The sequence below is a fragment of the Macaca thibetana genome, chromosome 6, assembly GCF_024542745.1.
Source record: "Macaca thibetana thibetana isolate TM-01 chromosome 6, ASM2454274v1, whole genome shotgun sequence".
Classification (NCBI taxonomy): Eukaryota; Metazoa; Chordata; class Mammalia; order Primates; family Cercopithecidae; genus Macaca; species Macaca thibetana.
Window position 1 is genome coordinate 101,199,912 of NC_065583.1, and position 17,506 is coordinate 101,217,417.

The 17,506-nt window shown below is 40.8% G+C and overlaps 2 protein-coding genes across 2 annotated transcripts; one reads left to right on the forward strand and one right to left on the reverse strand.

The window, feature by feature from the left end:
- The first annotated feature begins 4,192 nt into the window (after nt 1–4,192).
- Nucleotides 4,193–5,577, forward strand: LOC126957607 (RNA-binding motif protein, X-linked 2-like). The gene has a single exon (XM_050795714.1). It carries the CDS (start codon nt 4,241–4,243, stop codon nt 5,171–5,173), a length of 933 nt encoding a protein of 310 aa, XP_050651671.1. The 5' UTR covers nt 4,193–4,240; the 3' UTR covers nt 5,174–5,577.
- Nucleotides 5,578–15,153: 9,576 nt separating this feature from the next.
- Nucleotides 15,154–16,876, reverse strand: SPZ1 (spermatogenic leucine zipper 1). Its single transcript, XM_050795689.1, has one exon. The coding sequence runs from the start codon at nt 16,635–16,637 to the stop codon at nt 15,489–15,491; it is 1,149 nt and encodes a 382-aa protein (XP_050651646.1). The 5' UTR covers nt 16,638–16,876; the 3' UTR covers nt 15,154–15,488.
- Nucleotides 16,877–17,506: the final 630 nt, after the last annotated feature.

A 17,506-nucleotide genomic window follows, 5' to 3' on the forward strand; every position in this document is an offset into this window, starting at 1 on the left:
GAGCCCGTCTATACAAAAATTAGCCATGCGTGGTGGCATGCACCTGTGGTCCCAGCTTCTCAGGAGGCTGAGGTGGGAGGATTGCTTGAGCCTGGGAGATTGAGGCTGCAGTGGGCCATAATTGTACTACTGCACTACAGCCTTAGCTTCAGAGCAAGGTGCTGTCAAAGAAAGAAAGAAAAAAAGAAAAGAAAAGAAAAGACAACCAATAAAAACTGAACATGTAGCTAACATATAACCTAGAAATTGCATTTCTGGCTTTTATCCCAGAGAAATAAAGACATGTTAACACAAAAACTTATAAATACATGTTTACAGCAACTTTATTTGTAATAGCTGAACAATAGAAATCATCCAGATGTCTTTCAATGGGTGAGTGGTTAAATAGTGGTACATTTATGCTATGGAATATTATTCAGCAATCAAAAGGGACATTTTCTTTTTTAAATTGATAGGGAAGAGGCTAGTGCAGTGCTGGCATTCTCCTTCCATTTTTTCTTTTGGCAACATGGTCTTGCTCTGTCACCCAGGCTGTAGTGCAGTGGTACAATCACAACTTACTGCAGCCTTAAACTCCTAGGCAATGAAATGATCCTTCTGCTGAATTGCTTGAGCCTGGGAGTCAGAGACTGCAGTGAGCCAAGATTGTGCCATTGCACTCCAGCCTGACCAACAGAGTGAGACTCTGTCTCAAAAAAAAAAAAGAAAAAAAAAAAAATGATCCTCCTGCCTTGGCCTCCCAAACAGTTGGGACTATAGGCACGTGCCAACATGCCTGTTTAGTTTTTTTAAAAAAGGTTTGTAGTGACTGGGTCTCACTGTGTTGCTTAGGCTGGTGAACTCCTGGCCTCAAGAGATCCTCCTGCCTCAGCCTCCCAAAGCACTGGGATTTTAGGTGTGAGCCCCCGTGCTTGGCACAAGTATAGGTTTTTAATAGGAATTTTAGTTCTCAGTTATAAGAAAATATGTTATATAACACTAGCCTGCTAGTGAATATTCATTCCCATTCCAGATCTTCACTAGCAAGTGGTATGGTCTTGGACAAATGACTTGACCTCTCTTTGCTTCAGTTACTCTGTCAAACAGGTAGATTGGAACAGTGACAGGTGACCAAGAACCCACAATTCTACCCTGAGTGGAATTTCCATCAGTTTACTGTAATATATTGAATTATTTTCTTTTTTACTGCTTTTCACTTAAAATTTTTCTTTTTAAAAATTCACATTTACATTATTTATATTTTGATTAAAATATTAATTTACTTGTTGCAGAAACACAATTTTATGACACAAATAAACATTTAAAACAATTGCCCAATTTGAGGCTCTAAATTTTTAGACATTTCCACATGTTGGCTGATGTATGGAAGAGATTTTCTATTTTATTAGAAATTTAATTGAATAATAATAATTTCTTTTTTTCTTTTTTTGAGACAAGGTCTCACTTTGTCATCCAAACTGGAGTGCAGTGGCGCCATCTCAGCTCACTGCAGCCTCAACCTCCAGGTTCAAGCAGTCCTCCTGACTCAGCCCCCTAAGTAGCTGGAACTACAGGCACATGCTACCATGCCCAGCTAATTTTTTGTAGTGATGGGATTGCCCAGGCTGGTCTCAAACTCTTGAGCTCAAGCAATCCACCCACCTTAGCCTCCCAAAGTGTTAGGATTACAGGCGTGAGCCACCATGCTGGCCAATAATAATAATTTATTTATCATAATTTATCTTTGTATATTGAAGCATCCATTTTATAAACTGAAATAAAAATCTTTTATAGTTCTGAACAGTTTTTAAATGGAATAATATGGTTATGTCTGGTTTTAACATGAGATGAATTGAAAAAGACATGTTTTTTTAAAAAAATAGCACACCCTTCATGTTTAGTGGTGAAAGAGTAGGAAGAAATTATTTGCCTTTACTAAAGAAATATCAATTAAACTTAAAATATTAGGTCATTTGCTCTGATGATTTTACAATCTCAAATGGAAACAGATTTTAGCCTGGGGGTCAGATGGGGCAAGGATAGACATCTCAGGTAATATTTTCAATGCTATGGCGATTTTAGAGATGTTTTTCTATGCACTTGCCTAGAGCAGAATAAATATGTAAGTCTAGCAGTTTAAATATGTACCTTAAAACTCTACCAACTTAAAATGCAAACAGCTGTTGTAATGCAATAGGAAAATAATCCAATTTTTTAAAAGGGCGAGAGGCTTGAAATGTCACTTCACAAATGTATATAAAAGGCTAAAAAGCATATGCAAAAATATTCAGCATGCTAGGCACACTGGTGCGTGCCTAGAGTTCCAGCTACTTGGGAGGCTGAGGTGGGAGGCAGGAGGCTCGCTTGAGTCCAGGAGTTCAAACTAGCCTGGGTAACATAGTGACACCCTGTCTTAAAACAAAACCAAAAAAACCAAAAAGTTTCATTTTTAAACAAAAGTTCAGGCCGGGCGCGGTGGCTCACGCCTGTAATCCCAGCACTTTGGGAGGCCAAGGCGGGCGGATCACAAGGTCAGGAGATCGAGACCACGGTGAAACCCCGTCTCTACTTAAAAAAATACAAAAAATTAGCCGGGCGCGGTGGCGGGTGCCTGTAGTCCCAGCTACTCAGGAGGCTGAGGCAGGAGAATGGCGGGAACCCGGAAGGCGGAGCTTGCAGTGAGCCGAGATCGCGCCACTGCACTCCAGCCTGGGCGACAGAGGGAGACTCCGCCTCAAAAAAATAAAAATAAAAATAAAAATAATTTTAAAAAATTTTAAAAAAGTTCAGCATCATTAGTCCTTAGAGAAATGAAAATGGAATCCAAAACGAGATATCTCTACACATCCACTAGATTAACTAAAAGTAGCAGATTGACAACACCAAGAATTGACAAGGATTTAGGTAACAAACTCTCATACGTTGCTAGTGAGAGTGTAAAATGGTACACCATTTTGGAAAACGGCCTCACAATTTCTTACCATGTGATCCAGCAATTACATTCCTAAGTATATACCCAAGAGAAACAAACAAACAAAAAATGTCCACATAAAGACTTGTACCTAAATGTTCATAGTGGCTTAATTCATAACATAGCCCAAAACTAAAAAGAACCCAAATGTCCATCAGCAGGGAAATGAATAAATTGTTATCTATTTACACAATGAGAATTACTGATACACAAAACAACAGGGATGAAGTTAAAAACATTCAACTGAGTGAAAAAAAAACCTAGACTAAAAAGAGTCATATAATGTGATTCCATTTCTAATAAGCTCTGTAACTGTTAAACTTAACCTATAATTGATAGAAATCAAATTAGTAATTGCCTGGGACAGGGAGTGGAAAAGAGGCATAAGAGACGTTTCCATGGTAAAGGAAATGTTTACTTTTTTTTTTTTTTTTTTTTTTTTTTTTTTTTTTTTTGGGGTGGAGTTTCGTTCTTGTTGCCCAGGCTGGAGTGCAATGGCGCAATCTCGGCTCACTGCAACCTCCACCTCCCAGGTTCAAGTGATTCTCCTGTCTCAGCCTCCTGAGTAGCTGGGATTACAGGCGCCCCGCCACCACGCCAAGCTAATTCTTTGTGTTTTTAGTAGAGACGGGGTTTCACCATGTTGGCCAGGCTGGTCTCGAACTTCTGACCTCAGGTGATCCGCCAGCCTCTGCCTCCCAAAGTGCTGGGATTACAGGCGTGAGCCACCGTGCCCCGGCTTGGAAATGTTTACTATCTTTTTTTTTTTTTTTTTTTTTTTTTTTTTGAGGCGGAGTCTCGCTCTGTCCCCCAGGCTGGAGTGCAGTGGCCGGATCGCAGCTCACTGCAAGCTCCGCCTCCCGGGTTTACGCCATTCTCCTGCCTCAGCCTCCCAAGTAACTGGGACTACAGGCGCCCACCACCTCGCCCGGCTGGTTTTTTGTATTTTTTAGTAGAGACGGGGTTTCACCATGTTAGCCAGGATGGTCTCGATCTCCTGACCTCGTGATCCACCCGTCTTGGCCTCCCAAAGTGCTGAGATTACAGGCTTGAGCCACTGCGCCCGGCCAATGTTTACTATCTTAACTATAGTAGTGAAGGTTACATAAGACCACACGTTTAAATAGATGTGTTTTACTTTATGTAAATTATAACTCAATAAGGTTGGTAACACACACACACACACACACATACACACACACACACGTGCGCGCGTGCGCCACGAAGTATCACACGGGGGCTGCCTCGCCCGGGCACTGATACCTGAACGTTGAGCGCGAGCCCGCGGAGATGAACGCTTTAACTAAGGTGAAGCTGATCAACGAGCTGAATGAGGAAGAGGTCAAGCTTGGGGTGGCCGATAAGGTGTCCTGGCACTCCGAGTACAAGGACAGCGCCTGGATCTTCCTGGGAGGGCTTCCTTATGAACTGACTGAAGGGGACATCATCTGTGTATTCTCACAATATGGGGAGATTGTTAACATTAATCTTGTGCGGGACAAGAAGACTGGGAAATCCAAAGGATTCTGTTTCCTCTGCTATGAAGACCAGAGGAGCACGATTCTGGCCGTTGACAATTTTAATGGGATCAAGGTCAAAGGAAGAACTATCCGAGTGGATCATGTGTCTAACTATCGGGCTCCTAAGAGCTCGGAAGAAATGGATGATGTGACCAAAGAGCTCCACAAGGGCTCCCGTGGGGCTCATACCTACTCGTCGAGTTTGTCTGAGAGCTCTGAAGACGAAAAACCAACAAAAAAGCACAAGAAGGAGAAAAAGGAAAAAAAGAAAAGAAAGAAAGAAAAAGAGAAAACTGATCGGTTGGTACAGGGAGAGCAACCATCCTCTTCGTCACCCAGAAGCAAGACAGTAAAGGAAAAGGATGACCCTGGCCCTAAGAAGCACAGCAGCAAGAACTCGGGGAGAGCTCAGAAGTCACAGCCCAGGGAGAGGCGGAAGCTCCCTGAGGCCAGGACTGCCTACTATGGTGGAGTAGAGGACGTAGAGAGGGAGCAGAAGAAGGAGAAACCCAAGCACGAGCACAAGTCCTCAAGTGGGAGGGAGGCAAGAGAAGAAACAACCAGGGATAGGGACAGAGGGCGGAGCTCAGACACACTTTCTAGCCCGTACAACGCGCATTCCGAAAGGCGTAGTCATAGAACTCGAAGTAGGAGCCGAGATAAATCCCATAGGCATAAAAAGACCCGTCGCTCCTGGAAGTGAGAGTCTTGGAATCCCAGTGACCGTAGGCGTCACTAAAGACTGTGCAGTTGCTCAGTAGATTTGGAAAAATTATGTTTTTTAAATGAAGTAAAATTCAATTGGGTTGTTACTATTTTTGTATCTAAAACTTTTGGGGCTGGATTCACCATTAGAGTCATTGAGAGGGCTGCAGTTTCAACAGCTAGATATCCTGGATATTTTTTGCACCATCCATTGTCCTTGTACCAGAGTATGTGTTCTAAATTTTGGTTCATAAATATGGCTTTTGAACCCGTAGACCCCAATTGAAGATGGAATTTTCAGGGAAGGGAAAATACCAGATAATTCTATTATTCTAGTCTTTGTGTTCAATGTTAGGAGCCCAGCATTACAGGACCTTTCCAGTTACTAGTTTTGGACAGTTTGATGGGAATAAATGGGTTAGGAATTATTCTTATTCTCATTCTTCTTCTTCTTCTTCTTCTTCTTATTATTATTATTATTATTATTATTATTTTTGAGATGGAGTTTCGCTCTTGTAGCCCAGGCTGGAGTGCAATGGCGCGATCTTGGCTCACTGCAACCTCTGCTTCCCGGGATCAAGTGATTCTCCAGCCTCAGCCTCCCAAGTAGCTGGGATTACAGGCACCTGCCACCACTCCCAGCTAATTTTTTGTATTTTTAGTAGAGACGGGGATTTCGCCATGTTGGCCAGGCTGGTCTCGAACTCCTGACCCCACCCGCCTCAGCCTCTCAAAGTGCTGGGATTACAGGCCTGGGCTACCGTGCCTGGCTGGGTTAGGATTTTAAAGATCAACCAGCTCCATGCCCAAACCTTCCTACCTAAAAAAAAATTTAATATCTTTTTCATTAAAACTTTGATTAAAAAACAAAAACAACAAGTATCAGCTTGTGAATCAGAGGCGGGCGGATCACGAGGTCAAGAGATTGAGACCTGCCCGGTGGGCGCCTGTAATCCCAGCACTTTGGGAGGCTAAGGCAGGCAGATCACCTGAGGTCAGGAGTTTGAGACCAGCCTGGCCAACATGGAGAAACCCCATCTTTAATAAAAATGCAAAATTAGCCATGCGTGGTGGCGCATGCCTGTAATCCCAGCTACCCGGGAGGCTGAGGCAGGAGAATTGCTTGAACCCGGGAGGTGGAGGTTGCAATGAGCCGAGATAGTGCCATTGCACTCCAGCCTGGGCAATAAGAGTGAAACTCTGTTTCAAAAAAAAAAAAAACAAAAAAAAAAGAGATCAAGACCATCCTGGCCAACTTGATGAAAGCACGCCTCTACTAAAAATACAAAAATTAGCCAGGTGTGGTGGTGCACACCTGTAGTCCCAGCTACTCGGGTGGCTGAGGCAGGAGAATCGCTTGAACCTGGGAGGCAGAGGTTGCAGTGAGCCGAGATCGTGCCACAGCACTCCAGCCTGGGCAATAGAGCAAGACTCTGTCTCAAAAAAAAAAAAAAAAAAAAAAAGGTATCATAGGGGACTATGCATCCTTATAATATCTGAAATACACAAATAAATGACTTGAAATATTTTGAAATTAAGTGGAAAAAAGTATTACAAATTACTGGCAAGTATTTCATTTGTTAACCAGAGCCAACAACTAGATTTAGCTTCCAGGACACGCTTTCCAGTGGAAACTTTTAAGAAGCCAAACATCACTTGGCAATAAAATAAGAGTATTAAAAAAACCCTTATAACAAGTTAAAGCTCATGTGCTGATAACAAATGCATGAACTCAGAAGATTTCAAGGCAGATACTAGAACTAATGACTGGAAGCAGGCTAAGAAAATTAGATTGTTGAGTAGTTGCTTTTCAGAAACGAGAATTATGCTAGGTAAACAAGATGCCGCTGTACCTACAATGCTTCCCTTGAAAACACCCACATCCTATCATAAAGGAGCTTACAGGTACATTTGATGCACATGTTAGAAGTGCTAATATAACTTTTTAAAAAATAGCTACTCAGGAGGCTGAGGCAGGAGAATGGCATGAACCCGGGAGGCGGAGCTTGCAGTGAACCGAGATCACGCCACTGCACTCCAGCCTGGGCGACAAAGCGAGACTCTATCTCAAAATTAATTAATAAATTTAAAACTTAGTGGTTTTTATTTATTTTTTTATTTCTGAACACTTAGTGTTCAGAAAACACTATTGGAAAAGCTAAATCTGACTATAAATGATACCAATATTTTTAGAATACAGTGACTGGTTAAAATTGCTTTTTTTTTTTTTTTGGAGGAGTCTTCCTTAACAAAAAAAACCCAAAAAACACCTGACTTTAAAAATATGTTAAGGCAGGCATGGTGGCTCAGGCCTGTAATCCTAGCACTTTGGGAGGCTGAGGTGTGTGGATCACCTGAGGTCAGGAGTTTAAGACCAACCTGGACAACATGGTGAAAGCCTGTCTCTACTGAAAATACAAAGATTAGTCAGGTGTGGTGGCGTGCACCTGTAGTCCCAGCTACTCAGGCGGCTGAGGTGGGAGAATCACTTGAACCTGGGAGGCAGAGGTTGTAGTGAGCCGAGATCATGCCGCTGCACTCCAGTCTGGGTGACAGAGCAAGACTCCATCTCAGAAAAACACAAATAAATAAAATTTAAAAAAATAAAAATTTGTTAAAATATTGAGTATTTTACTCTTAATGAAAATATACAATAAGAAAGACAACAAGAAATGCTAAATGCTACTGTTGTAAAAATAATTTTGTAACTATAATATTCATTTAAGGTATGTAAAATTTTAGGTGGTTAGTTTTATGAAAGTTCTTCATCTGAAGTTTTCAAATTTCTTTTTTAAAATTTATTTTTATTATACTTTATGTTCTAGGGTACATGTGCACCACGTGCAGGTTGTTACATATGTATACATGTGCCATGTTGGTGTGCTGCACCCATTAACCCGTCATTTGCATTAGGTATATCTCCTAATGCTATCCTTCTCCTCTCCCAAGTTTTCAAATTTCTAAGAATTTTCCTTTGATTAATTAGGTATCATAATTGACATCAGTCCAAAGTTCTGACAAAAGATGTCAAAACATCTCTCCATGTTGGTACATGTAAATTTGGTTTATTCATTTTATTCATTAAAATTACATTACTTATTTAAATTAGATTACTTTTCATAACTATATCCCCCCAAAAGATAAACAACTAAATAAAAATCCCAATTTAGCCATTCCTCACAAAGGTGCCAGGGCTACACAGTGGGGAAAGTGCATTGTCTTCAATAAATGGTGTTGGGAAAACTGGAGGTCTATATGCAAAGGAATGAAGCTGGACTCTTACATTATATACAAAAATTAAGTAAAAATGGATTAGAGATCTAAATGTAAGACCTAAAACACAAAACTCCTAGAAGACAATATAGCAGGAAAGCTTCCAGACATTGGATTTGACAATGATTTCTTGAATGTGACACCAAAGCACAGGGAAGAAAAGTGAACATAGACAAATGGGACTACACCAAACTGAAAAACTTCTGTGTATCAAAAGAAGCAACTAACAGAGTAACAAGGAAACCTATGGAATGAGGAAAAATATTTGCAAGTCATGTATTGGATCAGGGGTTAATACCCAGAGTATATAAGGAAGTCGTATAACTCAATACTACCAACAAGAAATAACCTGATTAAAAATGAGCAAAGGACTTAAATACACAGTTCTACAAAGAAGATGTTTTAAAAATCACCATATTAAAATGTGCTCAACATCAATAATCGTAATAGAAATGCGGTTTGCCTTTGTGATTTGTCATCTTACACCCATTAGGATGGCTACTATCAAAAGAACGGAAGGCTAGGAACACTGGCTCATGCCTATAATCCCAGCACTTTGGGAGGCTGAGGGGAGAGGACTGCTTGAGCCTAGGAGTTCAAGACTACAGTGAACTACAATTGAGCCACTGCACCCTGGGCAACAGTGCAAGACCCTGTCTCTTAAAAAAAAAAAAAAAAAAAAAAAAAAAAAAAAAACAGAAAATAATAAATGTTGGCAGGAATCTGGAGAAATTGCACTGCTGGTGGGAATATAAAATGGTGCAACTATTATGGAAAACAATATGTAGATTGTTCAAAAAATTAAAAATATAATTACCATAGGATCCAGCAATCTCATTTCTGGGTAGATACCCACAATAATTCAAAGCTGGACCTTGAAGAGATATTTGCATACCTATGTTCATTATAGTATCATTCACAATAGCCAAGAGGTAGAAGCAAACCAGGTGTCCATCAGTGTTTGAACGAATAAAGAAAATGTGGTATATACACGCAATGGAATATTAAGGAGTTTCAAATAGAAGGAAATCCTGCAATATGCAATAATGTGGATGAACCTGGAGGACATTATGCTAAGTGAAATAATCTAGTCACAAAAAGACAAATACTCTGTGCGTCCATATTAATTATCTAAAATAGTCAAAATTATAGAAACAAAGTAGAAAGGGAAAAGGAAGAATTAGTGTTTAATGGGCATAAAGTGTGAGTTTTACAAGATAAAAAAGTTATAGAGATCCGTTGCACAATAATGGGAAAATGAATATACTTAACACTACTGAGCTGTATACTTAAAAATGGTTCAGATGAGCTAGGCACAGTGGCACATACCTTTAATCCTAGCCACTTAGGAGGCTGAGGTGGGAGAATACTTTGAATCCAGGAGTTTAAGATGAGCCTGGGCAACATAGCAAGACCTCATCTCAAAATAAAAATAAAACAAAAATTTTAAAAATAAAAAAAATTCTTTAAATAGTTAAGATGGTAAATTTAATGTTGTATATTGTTTTACCACAATAAAAGAAAAAGAAATTGAAAAAAATGCAACAAAACAACTTTTAAAAAGGGAAATCAAGAAGGGACCAGAAATCATTGAAATGGAATACTAAAAATAATGAAGATTAATGAAGCCAAAATCTGGGTTTTGTTAAAGATTAATAGGATACATCAAGAAAAAGGGAGAAGAAACAAATAAACAAAATAGGGTCTTTCCCTAGAAAAATCTGAGGACCATTGAACAGTACTTTCTCTTAAATTGGAAAAACCAATTAATCTTTAAAATCAAAGCAAAATACACATATCAGTATCTAATTCCTCATAAACTGAGGCTTCCTAACAGACCAGTACAAACCAAAGCAATATATGCTTCCCTGTGAGAGAAAATTTAATTAAATATGGATTAGTGGTCAGTGGTTTCCGCTGGAAGAGTGTGTGATTGTTAGGAAAGAAAAACAGTCAACTGGCTGTGACACTCCAGTGATGATCTGCCTGAGGCCTTTCTTTATTAAGGTAAGAAAAATTAAAATGATTTTCTGTATCAATCAGGTTTGTAGGATAACTTTATAAAAATAATAATATTGATGTGATAATGATGATAAATCCACTCCTCTACCTCACATTAATCTAGAATAGCTGTCTTTTTAATGTAATACTTATCTTTCTTTTTACTTGCAACACACCAATGACCCCAACTTCCGGATATCCTGTGTGCTTGGGTTTTTGGCTATTGTTCCCTTTCTTTTTAGCCAGGTTTGCTTCTGATTAGTTTCTAATTCTCTCATTTAATCTGTTCCTACTTCCCAGAGAGCAATAAGACCCCAGCTGAGGGAGCCAGAGAATCTTTGAACAATTTATCCACGGTCCAAAAGAAAGTTATTATCGCCACCTTTTAAATGAAGCAACTCAGACTGAAACAAGTTGAGACTTAGATTACCTCCCTATTTGTGAAATGCTTCTTCCATTATTCCATCCTTACTTTTTACAGTGCCTCATACTTTCTTACTGGAAAGGTTAAAAAGGGCTCAAAGCATAGACAACCAAAAAGGGACTTGAAAACACCCATCGTACAACTTATAGACAATCAACCTAAATACCGTGATGAATCTTTTTCTGGATCAATTCAAGATAAATTAAAGAAATAAATGAGAAAGACAAGAAATTAAAAGGGCTTTGGAAGACTTTTATTCATGATATGAGGAAAGATTTCTTTCTTTTTTTTTTCTTGAAATGGAGTCTCACTCTGTCTTCCAGGCTGGAGTGCACTGGCGTGATCTTGGCTCACTGCAACCTCTGCCTCCCAGGTTCAAGCGATTCTCCTGCCTCAGTTACCAAAGTAGCTGGGGTTACAGGCATGCGTCATTATGCCCAGCTAATTTTTGTATTTTTAGTAGAGACGGGGTTTGTCATGTTGGCCAGGCTGGTCTCAAACTCCTGCCCTCAGGTGGTCTGCCTGCCTCGGCCTCCCAAAGTGCTGAGATTACAGGTGTGAGCCACCGCACCTAGCCAAGCAAACTACACAATTCTTTATTAATCAAAATGCTTGGAGAATAGTGTGGAGGGTATCTCCATTTGAAGGAAAGACAGATGAAAAGAAGTGTGTAATTTTTTTAAGGACCCCCAATATTATTTAAGTGTGGCAATCTCTTTTTATTTCACTAAGGGCTGTAACAAGAAAGTGTTGGCTGTTAGCTTTTGAATAAAGTGATGCATATTCCAAACATAGAAAGCAATGTTGGTTTAGGAGTAGGGAGCAGCATTTCAGTTGTCATTTTGGTACTTTCAACATATGAAAATCTATTATGCCCCTGCTACAGGTATAATAGAACCTGTGGTGGAGATTGTGATTGTCTTCGTTGGGTTTTTAATACTCATCTTTATGTTGCCCTGAATGCATACATGAAGTTTTTGCACCAGAGACAGATTATTATAATTACTGTGCTGGATTCCCTTGTCCTAGTTCTTATCCTTGGAGGCATGCAATGAGAACCAGATGTCATCCTCTATGAGATCTGTACTGTAAGTGAGGAATTCTGAGAAAATGAAACTGAGCATTCATATAGAAGAGAAAGACAGCTGTCCTCCCCTTCTAAAAGAAGAGAGAAAAAAGGTGGGCATGGTGGCTCACACCTGTAATCCTAGCACTTTGGCAGGCCAAGGCGGGTAGATCACCCGAGGACAGGAGTTCAAGACCAGCCTGACCAACATGGAGGAACCCTGTCTCTACTAAAAATACAAAATTAGTTGGGCATGATGGTGGGCACCTGTAATCCCAGCTACTTGGGAGGCTGAGGCAGGAGAATCACTTGAACCTGGGAGGCAGAGGTTGCAATGAGCCAAGATTGCACCATTGCACTCTGGCCTGGGCAACAAGAGCAAAACTTGGTCTCAAAAAAAAACAAAAGAGAGAAGAAAAAAAAAAAAAAAACCTTTACCCCTGGAAGGCGAGATGGAGAGGATCCTGGGTTCTCACTCTAACTTTTTGATTGATTGATTGATTGGTTGAGACAGGGCTCACTCTGTCCGCTAGGCTGGAGTGCAGTGGCATGATCATGGCTCATTGCAGCCTCAACCTCCCAGGCTCAAGCAATCTATCTCAGCCTCCCAAGTAGCTGACACTACAAGCATGTGCTGTCATGCCTGGCTAATTTTTGTAGAGATGGGGTCTCCCTGTGTTGCCCAGGCTGGTGTCAAACTCCTGGGTTCAAGCAATCCTCCCATCTTAGCCTCCTGAGTAGCTGAGACTACAGGTGTGCCCCACTACCCCTGGCTAATTTTTGTATTTTTTGTAGAGATAGGGGTCTCACTATATTGCCCATGCTGGTCTCAAACTCCTGACCTCAAGTGATCCACCTGCCTCAGCCTCTCAAAGTGCTGGGATTACAGCCATGAGCCACTGTGCCCAGCCTCTCTGTCAATTTTCTCTGGGTCATCTATATAGTTCTATCTTCAAGTTCATAGAATCTTTTCTCTGATAACTATATTTTGCTATTGACCACATTCAGTGAGGCTATATTACTTACATTTTTCAGTTCCATAATTTCCACTTATGTCTCCTTTATATTTATTTGCTGATACTTTCTACCTTTTCATTTGTTTCATGTTTGTAACTGTTCATAGAAGCTTTTTTTTTTTTTTTTTTTTTTTTTTTTTTTGAGATGGAGTTTCACTCTTGTTGCCCAGGCTGGAGTGAAATGGTGCGATCTTGGCTCACTGCAACCTCTGCCTCCTGGGTTTGAGCGATTCTCCTGCCTCAGCCTCCTGAGTAACTGGGATTACAGGCATGTGCCATGATGCCCAGCTAATTTTGTATTTTTAGTAGAGACGGGGTTTCTCCATTTTGGTCAGGCTGGTCTCAAACTCCCAACCTCAGGTGATCCGCCCACCTCGGCCTCCCAAAGTGCTGAGATTTCAGGCGTGAGCCACGGCGCCCGGCCTGAAGCATTTTTATAATGACTGCTTTAAATTCCTTGTCAGATAACTCTAGTGTCTGTGTTATCCCATTGTTGATATCTGTTAATTATCTTTTCTCATTCAAATTGAGATTTTTCTGGCTCTCAGTATAATGAGTGATTTTTCCATTGTGTCCTGGACATTTTGGGCATTGTTAGGGGACCCTGGATCTTATTAAGTCTTCTTTTTTAGTAGGGCCCTGCTGATGCTGCCAGCAGGGAAAAGGGGTAGAAATCTAGGCTACTCATGTGGCCTCCACTGACATTCCACCCTACTGGAGGGGTTGGGGGAGGCCAGGGAAGAGCACTGTTACCATCAGGTGGAGGGCAGAACTTTAGGATCCCTACTCTTACCTCCTCTGCACCATCCCAGAAGAGTAGTGGAGGGGAGCCTCATGACTGCCAGGCAAGGATGAATGTCTAGGCTCTCTACTCAGTATTTGCTGAGGGCGATGGGGGTAGAAATATGTTTCTACACAATTTGGCTGGATTAGGGCAGTTTTGTCAAAAGGTTTCTGTCTTGCCAGACTGTTCCTTTCCTCATCTGTTGGCAAAAGAAAGCAGGCTTTATGGGGGAATTTTTTTGTCTACGTGCATTGACATTTTTGGGTTGTGGACTTCTCCAGCACCTAGCTCAGAATATATAAGAGGCAAAAAGAAAACCCAGAGAACTAAGCACCATGTTATTCCTTAAGTTTCAGGGTCCCTGGCCATTCCACTTCCTTTTCTCCACCTTTCAGAATCTTCTTATATTTGCTTTATATATAATGTCCAGGGGTTTTAGCTTACCTAAAGGGAAGAATAAGGGAAAATTCATCTGCTCCATCTTTTCTGGAACCAGAAGTCCAGCTCCCTTAACAGAAGATACTGCTTTTTTCCCCCTGGGTAACACTACTGTCTATACCTGGAGGAATGGGAGAAACTTTTCCAGCAAAAATAAAATCTAGGCTGGGCATGGTGGTTCATGCCTATAATCCCAGCACTTTGGGAGACTGAGGCAGGTGGATCACCTGAGGTCAGAAGTTCGAGATCAGCCTGGCCAACATGATGAAACCCCATCTCTACTAAAAAATAAGAAAAATTAGCCGGGTGTGGTGATAGGTGCCTGTAATCCTGCAACTCAGGAGGCTGAGGCAAGAGAATAGCCTGAACCTGGGAAGTGAAGGTTGCAGTGAGCCGAGATCATGCCATTGCGCTCCAACCTGGGCAACAAGAGCAAAACTCCATCTCAAAAATAATTAAAAAAATAAAATAAAATAAAACAAATAAAATAAAATAAAAAATGAAATTTAGAAATGTCTCTGTTCTTCCAAACAAGTTGAGGGGGTCCTTCCCAAGGGCCTCTGCTGCCCAGTATGCCCACAGTTCACTAGTGGAGGAGCAAGGGAGGCCCCTTAGAAAAAGTAGAGCCAGTGCAGATTTATAAGAGAAAAATGATTTGTTAGGGTTGGATTATCAGCATTTTTTAAATTCCCCCACATCCCACATTTCAGTATATAATAGGGAAAGGAAACATACATTTAGAAAGGGGACTTTAAAAGGTCACAACTAAAGCATTATGTACTTTTTTACACTTAATTTTTTTTTAGAGATGGGATCTTGCTGTGTTGCTCAGGTTTGTCTCAAACTCCTGGCCTTGAGCAATCCTCCCACCTTGGCCTCCCAAAATACCACTGCACCTGGCCAAAAACACTATACACATTTTTCCCCCAGAACTCCCCCTGCCCCCAGGCAATGATTAAATAAAGAAAAAAAAATATTCCCTTGTATTCTGGTTTTAATTTAGATCTTTACTTAATTGGACCTGTAACTTCTCACTCTAGGCTGTCTATCTAATAATTACAAAAAAAAAACAAGCAGATTGTAAAGGTGAAAAGTTATGAACCTGATGTAGACACAATGGTCATCAAAGACCGGACTTACATAACTGCTGAGGTAATGAGTAATGTAAGTGTTAATCTTCTTATTCTATAACTTTTTCTTGGTTGAATCAGCAGATCTGCCCAAGGTCTGATGATTGATCATGCCTGACAAGCTGGATGTATCAGATGTAGTTTTTTAAGGATTCACCTTTTCGTCTGCTTTTGGTATTTTCTATCTTAGGCTGCTAGCTGACCTCATTTTTCCCCTAAGAGCTTTTCTTGCAACATGAATATTGAACTGGTTATTGCAAGCTTTCTTATTAAGACAAACATCCAGGCTTCTACAGGATCTGTCTTTTTTATGAAATGTACCCTTCATTTCTTGCTTGTTCTGCTTATACATTTCTACTTTCTTTGCTTCTGATGGCTTCTGATTTTTCTTGTCCTGTTTACAGTTTATCTGAATTGGCTTCTCTTGCAGAGTTCCCTGTTTCTGATGATGGAGTTCCTTGAGAATCTCTACTCTCTGCTGTAAGATTTGGCATTCATTCTCTAGCAAAGCTGCCATCAACTGCAATGAATAGGTGTCATGGCTCAGTTTCTTCACCTGTTCCTCCAGCTCATGCTTAGCTGACACTTCATTATTTGGCTGGGTTTGGAAATCGACTCCATTATTTCTGAGAGTTTCGCTTACGTCTTTCTGAGATTTCTGATAGGATTTTATCAGTTCACTGAGCTCAGTATGTTGTTTACTCCAGTGTTCTGCTTCCTGTAGTAATTGCTCCATGTTGTTCCTAATTTTCATAGTTTCTTCTTGAACATTAAGGAGCCTGTTTTTCGCTTTTTCCTGACTTTGTTGAGTTTCGTTGACTTTTTTTTCTTCTAAACGATTTACCAAATCTCTTGCAAAAACTTGTACTATGTTCTCAGAGTCCTGGTTTTCCAATATCATCTCCTGTTTATGTTCATTCTCTTCTTTCTCTGGGGCTAAATTAACAGGCAGGTTTGTTGATAACATTTCATTGATTTTGTCAAGTCCTCTGATATTTTCTTTGTGGGCTGACACATCCTCAGAAATATTGGTTTCCTCAAAAAGTTCTTTTGCTTCTGTGATCTTCTCTTCAAAACCTGCCATATTTTTAAGAATATCTTTAATTTCTTTCAAGAGACTGTTAAACTTCTCTGCAGTCTGTTGTTCTGTAACTTGATGGCTGCTATTCTTTAGGGAAGGGAGAGAGCCCCAGGAGGAAGGGGAAAGTGATCCAATTTCGAATAAGGCAATGGTAATCCTAGGGTCCAGAGATTCTTGATGAGGATCAGGAGTAGGGTTAAGGGTTTTGGAGATGGTGGGCATCTCAGCTGACTTCGCAGAGTTGGCCATTGGGACAGAAGGAAAGCAGAAAACCTTAGAGATTCCAGGATGGACAGGTGATGTTCCTTCGTGCAAATGTGGCTGGAGATCAAGCAGAAGTCAGGGACCAAAGTTAAGGATTAAAATTGGGGAGCTGATGTTTAGGTGGAAGGTGGCATCTCAGACAGCCTTGTGGGGAGGAAGGGTGGGAAAGGGGACCAGGGCTGGGGCTCCATCTCTTCTCCTCTAGGCACCCGGTGTTTATTCTCTGGCCCTAGCAACCAGGTCTTTATTCTGTCACTGCACCATTGTGGCCTATCCGTAGCGTCACAATGGAAGTCTCTTAAATTCCTGCCCAGTGACTCCTGCATCAAAATCCACCTTGAGCTACCCCTACTCCTCATGCCAGAAAGAGCTCATCAACAGCTCTTCCCCTCAATTTCTAGGTTGCTATTCATCTCAGTCTAAATGCACTCAGTTACTTCCCTACCTCACCTCTATCCCCTCACAATCCTGACCTCAACCGCAGCATGTTTTGACCACTTAAGGGCATTGCTGAGACCAGTCCTCTCTGGTGAGGTACCCATCCTTTCATGGCACCCACAGGCTTTATTGCTCCCATCCTAGGACAGATGTGACTGTAAGAGAAAGTTATCCACACAAAACAAAACCCTGAGAGTGAGAGCCTTTTGTGATTTTAGGAAAGTAATGTCAGGAGTCCCTCCATTCAAAAATATTCTACTGCTGCAAGAAGGGACTATCTGAATGGTTATTTATAATAGCAACACAATTACAAACTGGGACTTTTCTTGGCTTTGAATATAGGCATCCTTTAAGACAGGCTTGGCAAGCTTACTCGCAAATCATTTACATCAGGTGATAGAAAACTTTGACCATTA

Excerpts from the sequence above, each read along its gene's own strand:
- SPZ1 (XM_050795689.1), bottom strand. The coding sequence starts at position 16,637 with ATGGCCAACTCTGCGAAGTCAGCTGAGATGCCCACCATCTCCAAAACC.
- LOC126957607 (XM_050795714.1), top strand. The coding sequence starts at position 4,241 with ATGAACGCTTTAACTAAGGTGAAGCTGATCAACGAGCTGAATGAGGAA.